The sequence below is a fragment of the Oncorhynchus nerka genome, linkage group LG27 (assembly GCF_034236695.1).
Source record: "Oncorhynchus nerka isolate Pitt River linkage group LG27, Oner_Uvic_2.0, whole genome shotgun sequence".
NCBI lineage: Eukaryota > Metazoa > Chordata > Actinopteri > Salmoniformes > Salmonidae > Oncorhynchus > Oncorhynchus nerka.
The window spans coordinates 64,111,532-64,127,129 of record NC_088422.1 but is presented as its reverse complement, the minus strand read 5'-3'; the positions used below and the strand labels follow the sequence as shown (position 1 = coordinate 64,127,129).

At 41.6% G+C, this 15,598-nt stretch overlaps 1 protein-coding gene across 1 annotated transcript in view; it reads left to right on the top strand.

Annotated features, from left to right (window-relative positions):
* The window catches only part of cdh8 (cadherin 8), a 78,862-nt gene that overhangs the window by 34,947 nt on the left and 28,317 nt on the right, over positions 1–15,598 (top strand). The window contains exon 2 of the mRNA XM_029638959.2: positions 902–1,196. Within this exon, the coding sequence (XP_029494819.2) occupies positions 902–1,196 (295 nt within the window). The remainder of the gene's footprint in view (positions 1–901; positions 1,197–15,598) is intronic.

Here is a 15,598-nt window from a genome sequence, read left to right as displayed (position 1 = left end):
AAGACCTTGACAGGTGACTCTATATGTAGGCAGTGGTGGGAAAAGTACCCAAATCTCGTACTTGAGTAAAAGTGAAGATACTTTAATAGAAAATGACTCAACTAAAAGTGAACGTCACCAAGTAAAATACTGAGTAAAAGTCTTACGTTTTAATTCAACGTAAGTATCAAAAGTAAATGTTATTTCTAAAATATACATCAAACCAGAATGCACAATTTTCTTGTTTTTTAAATGTACGGATAGCCAGGGGCACACTCCAACACTTAGACATAATTTATAAACAAAGCATTTGTGTTTAGTGAGTCCGCGAGATCAGATGCAGTAAGGGATGGCCAGAGATTTTCTCTTGATAAGTGTGTGAATTAGACACTTTCCCTATCCTGCTAAGCATTCAAAATGTAAATAGTACTTTTGGGTGTCAGGTAAAATGTATGGAGTACAAAGTACATATTTTATTTGGGAATATGGTGGAGTAAAACTAAAAGTTGTCAAAAATATAAATAAAGTAAAGTGCAGTACAGATACCCCCCAAAGTTTTTTTTAAGTACTTTACACCACTATACATATAGGCAATGAAAGTGTTTGAAGTTGGTTAGAACAAAAACTGGCCATAGAATATTTTTCACACTAATGTGTGCTGGCATTGTTATTTGTATAGTGTGCTTCATGATAAAATAATAAAGCACACATGACCCACTTTCTATTGTGTATCAGTTCACCATATGTTTTGTTCTCAGTGGGCCTTAGTTATCAACATATACAAAGAAAAATGTTTATGACTGCGCCAGTTGCGCCAACATTGGTTTTCAACATTCATAAAACTCTAATCTGTTAATTTAAAGATTATGCCAATGATAATAGATTACATTGTGAAACTTACCAATTCATTCCTTTTTTTCAGCTACACACAGATTTGGATGTTGGCAGCACACCAATAAAGTATGTCCTGGCTGGCGAAGGGGCGGGTACCATCTTTGCCATCAATGAGATTACGGGAGATATTCACGCCATGAAGAGACTGGACAGAGAGGAGAAGGCAGAGTACACGCTTACAGCACAAGTCACTAACAGAGACACCAATCAACCCCTGGAACCGCCCTCGGAGTTCATCATAAAGGTGCAGGATATAAATGACAATCCGCCACAGTTCGTTGAAGGCCCCTACCGGGCCTCTGTCCCAGAGATGTCTCAAGTGGGTAAGTCAAGTGAAGGCCTTCACTTCTCTTTCTGCAGGCATAAAACCCCATCTCTACATCATTTGAGAATATAATCTTTATTTATGTGTAATTGTAGGGTATTTAGGTAACTATCGTGGGGGGTATACTGATGACAACATTGGACGTCATTATAATACAAACATAGAACAGATTTTTGCCTGACTTTTCAATTACGTGTTACTATCATGAATTCCATGTTGTCATATTAAATATGGTCCTCAGCATTGAGTAGTAACGATTCCTGCAAGGGGATACCATATACAGTACCAGTCAAAAGTTGGATTAAATAGATGTTTTCCCCTCATCAATCTAAACACAATAACCCATAATGACAAAGCAAAAACATTTTTTTATAAAGTTTAGCAAATGTATAAATAAACCCCCCCCCAGAAATATCACATTGATATAGGTATTCAGACCCTTTATTCTGTACTTTGTGGAAACTCCTTTGGCAGCAATTACAGCCTCGAATCTTCTTGGCTGTGATGCTACAAGCTTGGCACACCTGTATTTTGGGAGTTTCTCCCATTCTTCTCTGCAGATCCTCTCAAGCTCTGTCAGGTTACATGGGGAGCGTCGCTTCACAGCTATTTTCAGGTCTCTCCAAAGATGTTAGATCGGGTTCAAGTCCGGGCTCTGGCTGGGCCACTCAAGGACATTCAGAGACTTGTCCCGAAGCCACTCCTGCGTTGAACTGGCTGTGTGCTTAGGGGCATTGTCTTGTTGGAAGGTGAACCTTCACCCAGTCTGAAGTCCTGAGCACTCTGGAGCAGGTTTTCTGTACTTTGCTTGGTTAATATTTCCCTCAATTCTGACTAGTCTCCCAGTTACCTGCCACTGAAAAATATCCCCACAGCATGATGCTTCCACCACCGTGCTTCTCCGTAGGTATGGTGCCAGGTTTCCACCAGACGTGGCGCTTGGCATTCAGGTCAAAGTGTTCAATCTTTGTTTCATCAGACCAGAGAATTTTGTTTCTCACGGTCTGAGAATCCTTTAGGTGCCTTTTGGCAAACTCCAAATGGGCTGTCATTTGCCTTTTTCTGAGGAGTGGTTTCCGTATGGCCACTCTACCACAAAGGCCTGATTGGTGGAGTGCTGCAGAGATGGTTGTCCTTCTGGAAGGTTCTCCCATCTCTACAGAGGAACTCTGGAGCTCTGCCAGAGTGACCATTCCGAACCAAGGCTCTTCTCCCCCGATTGCTCAATTTGGCCAGACGGCCAGCTCTAGGAAGAGTCTTGGTGGTTCCAAGCTTATTCCATTGAAGAATGATGGAGGCAACTGTGTTCTTGGGGACCTTCAATGCTGCAGCCATTTATTTTATACCCTTCCTTAGATCTGTGCCTCGACACAATCCTGTCTGGGAGCTCTATGGACAATTCCATCGACCTCATGGCTTGGTTTTTGCTCTGACATGCACTGTCAACTGTGGAACCTTATATAGACAGGTGTGTGCCTTTACAAATCATGTCCAATCAATTGAATTCACCACAGGTGGACTCAAAACAAGTTCTAGAAACATCTCAAGGATGATCAATGGAAACAGGACATACCTGACCTCAATTTCGAGTCTCATAGCAAAGAGTCTGAAAACATATGTAAATACGGTATTTCTATTTTTAATATATTTGCAAAGAAAATCTAAAAACCTGTTTTCGCTTTGTCATTATGGGGTATTGTGTGTAGATTGATGATGAATTATTTTTTAAAAAAATCATTTTTAGAATAAGGCTTTATTGTAACGTAATATGAAAAAAAGTCATGGGGTCTGAATGGCTTCTGAATTAACTGGAGTGTGCTGTTCTCAATTGAAATGCTCATTGTATTTATCCATGAGTTTTGACAGTGAAGTGAGGGGAATTGCTAGTAGTGGGGTGAAAAGCAAAGTGCTAGTTGACTGCAGAGACTGGAATTTGCCAATGGGAATACAATATAAAAATGGAAGTTGGTGCCTTTTGTTATTTCTTTTTTTTTGGATCACTGCTGATTAATTAAACATTCACCAATGTTCTCTTGTTAGCTTGAAAGGCTTTTTGAAACAACTTGTTTCTGTCTTGTTAAGTTTTTATGTGTTGTGGTGTTATGGAAGGAATCAAAAGCTCTGGACATAAAGACAGAAACAAACATTCAGTGTTTTTTTTCTTCATCTTCCGTCTCATATTCATCAATCTTTTGTGTTTAATTTCTATCACACTAAAATGAGATTTTATATAGAACTCTCTATTTTCATGTTGCGCTTTGAAATTCCAATAAAGTCTATTGCGGAAACAGAGGAAAATACATTCTTATTAACGTAGAGACTGTTGGATATCTGACAAAAACATGTAACTCAAAAATATTAAAAAGGTCAATTCCAAAAAAGTAAGCTGTTATTTGGAGCTTTATCAAATAAAAGTTAGCTTTTTAAAATGTTTGGGCTGACATGCCTCTCATAGTACACATTCAAATATAGGCTATACAATGCCCCAGTGTCATCACAACCTTGGCAGGCAGTTACCAACGAGAAGAACATATAGGTGACGTGTGCAGGTAAGGTCTTCATGTTTCCTGTGTGCAGGCGAACACAAAGATGAATAGAACATGCCTGAGAATGCCTTGTTCTTTCTGAAGGTGAGCTGGATAAGAATCGTAGCTTTGTTCGCTTCATATTACAGCATTTATTGAGTAACAAATCAAATAAAAGCATTCACAGTTTTGTTTTACTGGTGTACTAACATTCTCCATTGAAAGACAAAAGAGTGCAGAGTACATGTCATGACGTTTATTTTACTTGTATGCATTCAACCTATAGGAGATTCTCCTGTTTTCTTACTCTTGATCTGGTTCCCTGATAGTAACACTTAATGATCTCATTCTAAGAGGACATTAGAGAACAACATTTTTTGGGGGGGGGATTCTGTATTTTTCATACCGGACTGCATGTCTTCAACATTATCTCAAACGGGACATTATTGGGGTGTCTGTCGTATTCATTTTTATTACATCTTCCTATCAGCCTTTGAGTGTGGGCAAATACATTTTCGAACAAGCACCAAATACCCGGTTAAAGGTTTTATATTATTAATATTTAATACACTATACTCATCCATTCATTTTATGATACTGGAAGTGTGAAAATGCTGTATCTATATTCATGATATTTCGTTATTTCAATTTGTCTTAAATTCTAAATGAGTTTGCTACTTATTGGTATAGGTCTTCTCACAAGGGGAATTGTGCATTATTTGCACGGATTGGACAAATCTCATTGGATTATTGGATCTGTTTTCTTGTTGATGGGGTCTTTGACTTTAAGGCCGAGACAAGCAAGCAAATTCCCCCACTAGGTCCTCCAACCATACGCTGGAATTATAGCGCTCCCTGCCTTCTGGAGCTAACAAGGGGATTGTGATGTAGTTTAAATTACAGAGTCTGCTTGAAGTGACGATTCAGGTAATTAGAATCAGGTCGTCCGACCCTCCTCTCTACCAAAGAAAGGGTGTGAATGACAATAATTGCTACACAGAGAAATAAACTTGGAAAGTTGTTTTGCCACCTAAAACTCCAACGTGAAGCCTCGGGAGCCTTGCCTGTGCCTGCTTCATTATCAAGGCGATTAATAAACTGGTGGAGAGACAGATGGCATGTCGCTCCTCAGCCCTCCTCTCCTCGCAGCGCGGCCGCTCTCAACCCCCTGTAAAATGAGCCTGTGTATAGAAGCACCAGGCGTGCAAACGTGTCAGGATCTGCTAAATTGGAGCAAAGACATGAAATTGATGTGACATTAATAGATTACCTGGAGTTCATTTGCATTTTGAAAGTTATTATGAACATCGGTAACAGGACTAACAGGCACGGTCTGTGGCTCTAATGATATTTCTGATTATGCATTGATCAATGATGGCAGCTTGGGAAATAAGTAAAGAGTTGTCATCATTGATTTTGACTTGATCAAGGAGAGACGTATGGAAATGAGTCTGCTACATTGCAGACTTCCATTGGGCACATTATCATACAGTATACGTACATTAGACACCTCATTTTAATATTAACACAACTTCATAAATGAAACATATACACAGTGAAACATAACACGTTTTTACATCAAAGCATGTGAGGAGAGATATCGATCACAAGTGAAAAAAGCAAAGGGACATAGGTGAAGACTCAGATACAGTATGGGTTACATTAGTCAACTGTGAGATGCTCTTACACACAATATTTCAACACATTACAGGTGTCAGATTCATATCAGGACAGCAGGGCTATTTTGATACCATTCCACGCTCCATTTAGGCCAGATGTGTTATACATTTTCCTTGCTTGATGACATCAAACACATGATCAAATCTTTGTTGTATAATGCTGATCTTGCTGTCAATTCTGAACAAAACCTTGGCTTTGGAGTAGTTGGAGGGTCATAGTCTTATCTTTGAAAACATACATTTTTAGACCATGGTCTTCATCTGTAACAACTTGGTGGAGAACATTGGTACAGGGCTTCTGTCTGGTGTGACTCGCCTTTCTGATTCAGGACTCTAGGTTCTGGCAGCTGGGCAGGGAGGCAGGAGGTTGTGGGCCTTTAACACTGTGTGCAGCTGGGCCATAGCAGAGTCACATCTGCCGTGCAGGCCAGCCAGGCACGGTGCTGTAGAAGGCCCATGGCCTCAGCTGAGGTAGGGGTCAGGCCAGTGAAACTGGAGTGACTCTCTCAGCCCAGCCAGCCCATTCGGTGCTGCTAAATAGGGATAGGACAGGAGTCCAAGGCAGAGGGGACATCACAGACAAGCTGGGCCTAGCTGTAAATAACTTGCTCCTTCTATTTCACCTCATTCTGCATTTGGAGTGTCCTTTCTCTCTCTCTCTCTCTCTCTCTCTCTCTCTCTCTCTCTCTCTCTCTCTCTCTCTCGCTCGCACATTTTCGCTCTCTCTCTCACTCTCTCACTCTCTCTCACTCTCTCTCTCTCACTCTCTCTCTGTCTCTCTCTGTCGCTCTTTCTCTCTCTCTCGCACATTTTTCTCTCTCTCTCACTCTCTCACTCTCTCTCGTTCTCTCTCTCTCACTCTCTCACTCTCTCTCTGTCTCTCTCTCTCGCTCTCTCACTCTCTCCATATGGTTTCCTATGCTTACGTACAAATCTATATTCCTCTTCTGAAACAGCCTTTTGATATGGCTTGTTGGTTGAGGGAAAACAATTTCAAGTTTTGGGAATTTGTTGTTTTGTCAGACAAACAGTGTGAATATTCAGAGACAACAGGCATGTCTGGACTGGTTCTGCCATCATTCAATTGAATCAATCACCTAGCTGCCGCATCTGTCGGGTTGTACCAAAATAATGAAAGAGCACACACACACACACGCACGCACGCACGCACGCACGCACGCACGCACGCACACACACACACACACACACACACACACACACACACACACACACACACACACACACACACACACACACATACACACACACACTGACTCACACATGACTTATTCATCACGTTATTTATTATCCAGCGTAACTCTGAATTATGCATGTAATATGATGAGTCTCTGGTCTTTCAAAGCCTCCTAAGGCATTTGTTCTTTGTAGCATACGTTATGCAGGCTTTCTATGTAGCATGCACTCTGTGGCACACCTAACATACCAACAACTGCATTAATACAACTGTGCCTTGCAGTTCCACATTTTCTGTTGTTTGCGTGTCATTTGTCCTGCTCCCCTGTGTGGCTCAGCCTGATCTCTCCCTCTCTAATACCTCAGCTTGGTCTTCCTTGGTGAGTGAACAAAAACTACAGGCTCCCAGGTAATGATGCCCTTCAATATGTTCTGCATAAGATTGGCTCTGCGGATGAATGGTAAAGAGCTCAATGACACGAAGGACAAAACCCCCGACTGGCGCTTTTCAAAAGTCACCCGGCCATGAATCCCAAAAAAACGAAGAAGAGATAAGAGACAACATGTGATAAAAGAGAGGGAAATGAATGAGCTGAAGTGTGTTTTTGTCCGGGCAGCTCTTGTGGTGAGAGGAAGGTACATAAACACCCAAGGCCAGTGCTAATGGGTCTGGGCAGCATTGTGTCGGCTGGAGTGATGCGACTGATCCCCTTTGACAAGGTAATCAGTACGATGCTCGACACTGACATTATCCCTCTCATGATGGAGAAGGGAGGAATGGAGAGCATGCTGAGAATGGAACATGCTATATGTGATACTACAGGCCTAATCAAGGCCCAGTGTATACCGTAGCTGCCGTCATATGATTTACATTGATATTACATTCATGCTGCCTAGCTTTTTACATACTTAATTTAGCTGGCAAGCGTAGTCCAGTTCCCACATGTAAAAACACAGTCAGGTGCTCATGTCACCTTCCTAACACATATATATATTTTGATGTTGTAATGAACACAATGGGAGACAGAGAGCTGGTTTCAAGTACAGGGCGCAGCAGGTGTTTATTGGTAAAGGACCACAGGAGGAGGCAGGTAGCAGGGTCCAGGGGCAGGCAGAAGGTCATACACAGGGGGTCCAAAAAGGCAACAGTACAGGCAGGGGAAAAGCTAGTAACGAAACTATCATACACAGGAGGATTAAATTACGGGGAAAAAACTGTGCTCCGCATAGAAGTGTGTCACTAAACAAACAATACCTCACAATGATGGGGTGCAAAGAACTGAACTAAGTGGTGTGTGATAATGACATACAGGTGTGTGAACGGGTGATCAGAATTCAGGGGATTGGGATCTGGAGAGTGAGCTGCGTTCAGGGGATCTACGTGTTTGAGAGTGTGAGTTGGAAGCAGACGTTCATTTACATTATTGACATTTGCATGGAAGAGATGACAATGTGAGAGGGCAGCTTTACATGCGCAAAGTTTTATTGAGCATATTATGAATTAGGCCGTTTGTACTGTATACCGGCCGGGGTATTGTGAAATTGATGGTATGATTTTAAACCGTATATATATGTTTTTATTTTTTCGGTTTTGGGAGCAAGCCACTGAATATAACTTTACGTTAAGTATAACTATAAGAAATCTAAGATGTGTCAAATAATTGATATCCAGCTCAGTGCTCCAGCTAAGCATTTGGTTTGCTAACTTGCTAGCTAGTGGCTAGATGTCAAGATCAAAGTTATTGGTTACAGCAGAGATATGCAATCCCCTACTGGATCAAGATCCCTGTCGCCTAAATTGTTTAGTGTTTTATTTTTATAGCGCCCCTTGTGTGCACATTAGGTAATACCGTATACCCCAGTATAGTGCAGAAACAGTATGAAAATCTGGATACCGACCAACCCTATTATGAATTGACTGGAGGTGAACAGGGAAACCCAAAGGCTGCATGATGGGTGGGAGTGAGGCGGGGAGTGATTGCTGAAAGTGTTCTAATTCGCACCCCAGCATTGGCCATGCTTATTCATATCTGCTGGGGTGCCAGGTTGCTTTCTCACAGACATTCTTCAGTTCAAAATATTGCTCCACCCATTAATTATGCAGGAGGAGAGCTGCAGATATGTAATGTTGCGTTGAGGCTTTTTCTCTACAGCTCTCCCTCTCGCTCTTGCTCTTTTTACTCCCTGCCTCTTTTCCCCGCTACCTCTGTGTATCTCTCTCACTATATTTCACTTGTTTTCCACCCCCAAACTCTTTCCTATGTGTGTGTGTGTGTGTGTGTGTGTGTGTGTGTGTGTGTGTGTGTGTGTGTGTGTGTGTGTGTGTGTGTGTGTGTGTGTGTGTGTGTGTGTGTGTGTGTGTGTGTGTTTGAAGGAATGCGTTGGGGGAACAGTTGTCTATGCTCATGCTCTTCTTGCTCCTGGTGATTGTAGAGTACTCAGCAGTGAGTGCAGGATCCTATGCCCTCCCATCTTTCTCTGTCTGCATTATTAATTGTCATAGGTACAAACCCTAGTTGTTTGGTCCCCACAGGCGCACAACCGTGCTCTCCCAAATTAAAAAGCACTGATTGCATCCTGTGGAGAAAAAAACAAACACTTTATCTTTATAGTCATTTCAAAAGGCTTAAAGACAGTACACAAAGTCAACACTTACTAGAGAAGAAAAAGGTCCGTGATTCTACCCACAGTAACTTAAGTATGCATCTCCTCTTGGAGAACACAAGTGGAGAACACACACAAAAGTAAAGAGCTTTCTGAGTATCACTTCAGTAAACACACATTTTTTTTTTTTGTGTGGGTGAGAGTGTCACTCCTCTGCTAACACTTCCTGAACGGGCCCAGCAGAAGATTCATGTGGCATGGCTGGTGGCGGGGATTCCACAAAGACACATAAATGGGAGGGAACACACATTCATCAAGGTGGCAGAGACTTGAGCAAAGATGCCCATCCAATCACAGCAGAGAATAAAGGGAAGGCATAAAAGTCTATGCAGCAAGGTCATTTGAAAAAGAAACATAAGAACGTGAGATCAAGTGGTAAATCTCCTGTATGTGGAGCCTTTGTGATCCTCACAGATGCCTGTCCCATTAACAAAAGCCAATGTTCTGTTACACTGCCTCTGCTCATGCTTTCTCCACCACTTCTCTAACCTATGTGTGGAAACCTTTAAACAGCACTCAGCCCGTTATATGTTGTGTAGATGATGATTATTCTTTGAGGAGTGTTTTTCTTCTTCACCTCCCTGCTCTTGTTGTTATTTGGCTTGTTTTTTTCTGCAGCACAGTGCCATTTTCCAGTTTCACTGTTAGTAAAATATTGACAGTTGCATTGCTCCTTACACCGGAGTATCGATTTAACCAGTCTGTGGTTTGTCCACAGTCATAGGCTGGTGTCCACAGTAGTCAATCCAGCACCAGTCAGTGAACAGGTATGACTATCTCACATAAGGGCTTCTGGGTAATTGGCTGCCCTTTAAAATTTCACCTCACTTCACGGAGTGGAAACAAAGCAGGAGATGACTTGGAGTTTGGAGGCGCTTTCCATTGTATTTGCTCTCTTCTTTGTGAGATCCATCTGTTGTGTGTTTTTGTGTGTGTGTATGCGTGCGTATGCATTTTATAGGGACGTAGTGTAAGTGCCCACAAGCTTCTGTGTGTTCCCAATGATGGATTGCTCGTCAGGAGGCAGTAGAAATACTCCATATGCCTGACTGATGCATTGAGTCACAAGTCACGTACAGTGCTTTTGGTCTTACCTCTCAGATTCCTCCGGGAAGCATGTTAACCCTTTTGACTCAACGATAGGTTTCCTCTTACCCTCACATTGCCTCTGAGTACAAGGTGCATGTTTTGATACAGTTCTCTAGTAGGTGTCAGACCCATGTCAAAGGTTATACCTGTGGTAGTTGGTCCTATGTGCCATTCAAAAGTCCCAGGCTCACCCTCAGCTGCTGCCCCCCAGGTTATGGGACCTTTGACTACAGCGTTGTAGTGCGACGTAGGGGTCATTTGGATACATTTTACAAGACAAAGACAATTTACAATGCAAATCTAGGTATGTAAAAACAGTGTGCTTACACTCTATTTGTCTGTGTCAGTGTAGTGCATTGGACATTATTGTAACACTGTCATTCTTGGTTTCAAGTCTCTGTTGACCATGGCCAGTTTCAGTCTATTGAATAAACCTTAACCACACTATCACTTTCCAGAACTGTTCCTACAGCATATTGTAACTTGTTTTTCGAAAACATAATTTGTACCAAATATTTACACCCCTTGCTGTTAGAGTATTGGAAAGAACACCATTATGGTCACTTACTCAGGATGAATATATTCATTAGAACATATACCATGACTTTTCATTTGTTTTTGCCCAGCCATTATATCTGTCCTGGGAGCAATTAAATATGTGAAGTGTCCCATTCTGTCTCTAACTTTCTTCCCTGAACTATCTGCATGTTGCACACATTTCCTAAGAACTAATTAAAGTGAATCAATGACACAACACTTTAAAATGGCGGCATATGTCACAGCCATCAGCGGTGAACAAAGGACACTCTTAATTGTTTTGTTCCTGTGGTTCCTGTAAACGGCTTGTCACGGCTCACACTCCACAGCCTGCTTGTTATGTAAGGTTTCCTTGTCACTCCCCCTACAACACACACGCACACGCACACACACGCACGCACGCACGCACGCACGCAGGCACGCACACACACACACACACACACACACACACACACACACACACACACACACACACACACACACACACACACACACACACACACACACACACACACACATTCCCTTCTAGTTTCTCGGTGAAGGCTTCCTCTGTGTCTCAGAAAAATACCATTAATTGTACTGCAAAAATGACAATGTAAGTGGTTATGTGTGACAGTCCCTTACACTTCACAGGCATGATGTACCCTATCCATCACTGGCTCAGGGGAGCAATTTTTGGGGGGATATTCTCTAGTTTCCTGTCTGGGCCTACACAGTATCTCTCTGATATTCAACACTTCTTTGATGTAAACACATGGATTTTGATCCTCATAGATTCAGACTGCCCTGACCGTGCTGTCTTTCATTTCTTCCTCATATCCATTAAAGTAGCCCTACTTGCACACAATGTTGAGCATTAGTACGCATGACCAGGTTTATGATGAGTGATCTGTTGAGGGAGACAATGTTTTACTGACTGATTATTATTTCTTGTCAGACTTTTACCACATGCTCATGTCTCCTTATGAGCAATATGGCATGTGCTGTAACACCATTTTCAATGACAGTGCTAGTTGTAAATCATACTGGATTGAACATTGGGTGGGAAATTGGACTTCCATGTTGAATGGCAGATGACAAAGTTGACACTTTCAAGTCATTTCCATACTGATTTGTTTCAGAATTTCCATCAGATCCATCTGCCTCAAAGTTCATGTGTAACCCATATAGAACCTGGTTGACAACTCTGATAATACATTGGTAGCTTTCCAAGTATGGCTTTGCACCTACAGTAGATGGTTGTTTACTGAACCTTGTTTACCCTATTTCTATATTCAAGAGCTTTGGCCTGCTATTTTCATTTGACAACAGGCCTGACAGTGCTTAATGTGTTTCCCAGTCTATGCATTTCAATCAACTGGGTCACACAGCAGCAGCATTCACCACAGCAAGCTAGCCAATCCACATGAGTCTCTATTTTTTTTATCGCGGCATAGCCACAAAAGATAACAGTGCCAATATCTATCTGATGGCAATCAATACATGGTCATTCTCTTGTCACAAGGCTAGTGCATTCATAGACCATTGACTACCGGTCAGCCAGTTGAGGACTGGCACTCATTTGATTTGACCTAGAAACCAGAGGAGATGATGGACCTGGGGAACATCCATTCATCAACCTGATGAGTCATTGAAACCTAATTCACATACTGCATTATTCAATACGTTTGAGTATAAATATGTAAAGATGTGAATGAGTAATTCTTTCAAGGACATTCTTTTCATAATATTTATTTGTATATTATTTGCAATCTCAGATAGAAAATGTGGTACATTTCGATGAGGCAAGACGTGAATAATTCTGCCATTCTAACCACTGAGCATGGTGTTCTTGGAGACAGACACCGTAGTCTATGTGCACCCCACAGTGCAGACACAGTGAGATAACAGCACTGGTGTATCCAATGTTTTAGAGTCGGATACTACTTTCCGTATGTCTCAGTGACTGCATACATGTACACGTGGCCACAGAGCCCCATTCTCCCTCACTGTCAGTGGCGAGCCAACCAGAATAGCCTGTCTGGCGTCCTGTTAGCCTCATGGGTCCCTGGCAAGACTGAAACAATTATGACACTGGGAAACAAAGCCATTGCACTAACCAAGAGCTCCCACTCCCACAGCCACAGTGCCACAACTGACATCACTAAGCCTCTGGATTTATCCCCTCTCCAGTTTTCAAGGAAGATTCCTATTGATTTTCTATCACTGTAGCAGTGTACACAGTAAATGGGAGGTGCCCTCTTAGTTTTTCATCTGATGAGACAAAAGGATATACCCCAACATCTTTATCCCGCCCTTGCTCTTGAAACGCTAGCGTCATAAAGACCATGACCATAACTCCTAATTGCTTAATAGTTTCATAACCTGTGGGCATAACATTTTGTTTTCATAATTTGCGTAGCAATAAGTCCTCAGTACTCTAGTTAATATTAATGAGATTACATTAGGTTTACCACAAGAACACAACCTGTAGCATCTCTGGGTGTTTGTGGGCTACTGGAAGAAAACAAAGTCCATGACACATGTCTTTAGACAGGGGAATAGCATGGATTCATTCGATCATCTCAAAGGTAGTTCAGATACTACCACATACTGTAAGTGACATTTGTTTGAGAATTAACGTCAGTAGTGTGACTTCACACATCAGTCGATTTAGGCCTCTAACCTGCAGAGGTTTTGTCACAGACCCAAATCAGCTTTGGAATTTCATTTTTATAAGCAATTGTTATTTTTCATCTCCTAAAGTTGATAGGTATTACATCTTTGTAATTGCACCGGTGGGCTACAGGCATCAAATCAAACCAGAGACAATATTCCCACAATTGAGTTTCCTCGACCAAGGGCCCAGAGGTGCATCCAACTCTGCAGTCATGAGTGTCCCCGAATTCTCAGTACAATATCCAGGAAGGACAAGCTAATCTTTACTGATTTGAAACCATGCCAAACAGAAGCTTTTTTAATCCCTCATATTTTTTTTTATCAGAGGAGTGGAGGAATGTACACCTCTGTCAGGAAAAAGGTAGAGGGGGCTATTTCATGGCCCACTAGTTCCACTGTTTTGTTCCACACTTCAATCCCTATGTATTGTCACATAGTTTGGATTTGCTATTTGCTGCAGACACACCTTTCAAGCAATCAGAAGTATGAAGGTGCTTTCATAATTAAATGCAAATATGGCTCCATTTTCCCACTGCCATTGCAGTATTAGCAATTTAACTTTTAGGCAGATAAGACTTATTATCTCTGAAAAGTGGAGCAATTTCCTGTCCTGTCTTAATTTCATTTGACAATTGGCAAATACCTATAGCATATACCATATACATTATTCTCAACCAGCTTTGCAGGAATAGATTAATTTGTATTGTTGAATAAATCAATAGTACTTAATTTGTAATTAATTTGTATTAGTTCCATACATTCCCTGCCCATTCCCTAAACAAAGACTTTGTGACACTTTCAATTAATCTAGGTTTACTACAGTTCTGGTATTGTAACAGTATTTGAAGCTGTTCTGTGATTTTCGGCCACAGGGAAAACAGTGTATATGAATGATATTGCATAAAATGTCATGAAAGGGTTTGATACAACGTAGCCCATCTCCAGCACGCATACATGTACACACACACACACACACACACACACACACACACACACACACACACACACACACACACACACACACACACACACACACACACACACACACACACACACACACACACACACACCACACATCCTTAGAAATAATAAGCAGTATGAAATGTAAAGGTAAGCCCTGGCAACAGTAAGGGTCATCACAGCACATACATTACCAACAAACACATGTCTCAAAGGGCCACTTGAGGCTCTCTATGTGAAATAATTGGGTAGCAATAGCAAAGCAGGTTTTTGAGTCAAAGCGCAATGATGGTCTATATGCTTTGTTTTGCTTTTGTAAAAGGGAGGACAGGGTTACTATTAATCATTGCTTGACATGTTTGGGCTGTATAAACAGGAAATGCATTCCCCACATGTGCAATATTTAATGACCCTCTCTCATGAAACAGTCTTGAAATTCTACTGGAGTGGGTCTTTATTCTGTAACATGTCATATGAACAGGCTCATGAGAATATTATTCAGTGTACCTGTAAAACTGATGATGAGCACCACATATTCTGAACTGCAGAATGTCTGTATCTACAAAGGCACAACTCATGCTCTCAGCCTCAAAAACATTTGCCAAGCCCCAAAGCCAGGTAATACAAGGTACAACAGAGGAGTTTGGGCCAACAGACTGTGTTCCTTGCCAGCAGCTGCATGAGGGAAACATCTCCACCTGTATTCCACAACTTTTCTTTCAATGGTCCTAACAACAATCAGCAGAGAAATCAACTAGAATATAAAAAAAGTCAGCATCCTTACATTAAAACTGAGAAGCACCATGTTAAACTGGCCTGGTGTTATTACTTTGTTTGTGTCAGATTAATGGCACAGCCTAATGACAGGCACAGAGGTGGCCTTAACTAGTGTTGTCCCCCACTATGACCCATTCTGTCTCCTGCAGACAACAGGCCTGGATACCTGTGGCTAGGCCTGATGCCTTCTGTAACCATGAACATTTACCGATGTTGTCAGAACACCTGAGAACATATTTTACAAAAAAAAATTACCATACCATCTGTACTGTCAAGTTGCTTCCTACGAACAGCTTTCCTCCTTTTATTCTCTTCCC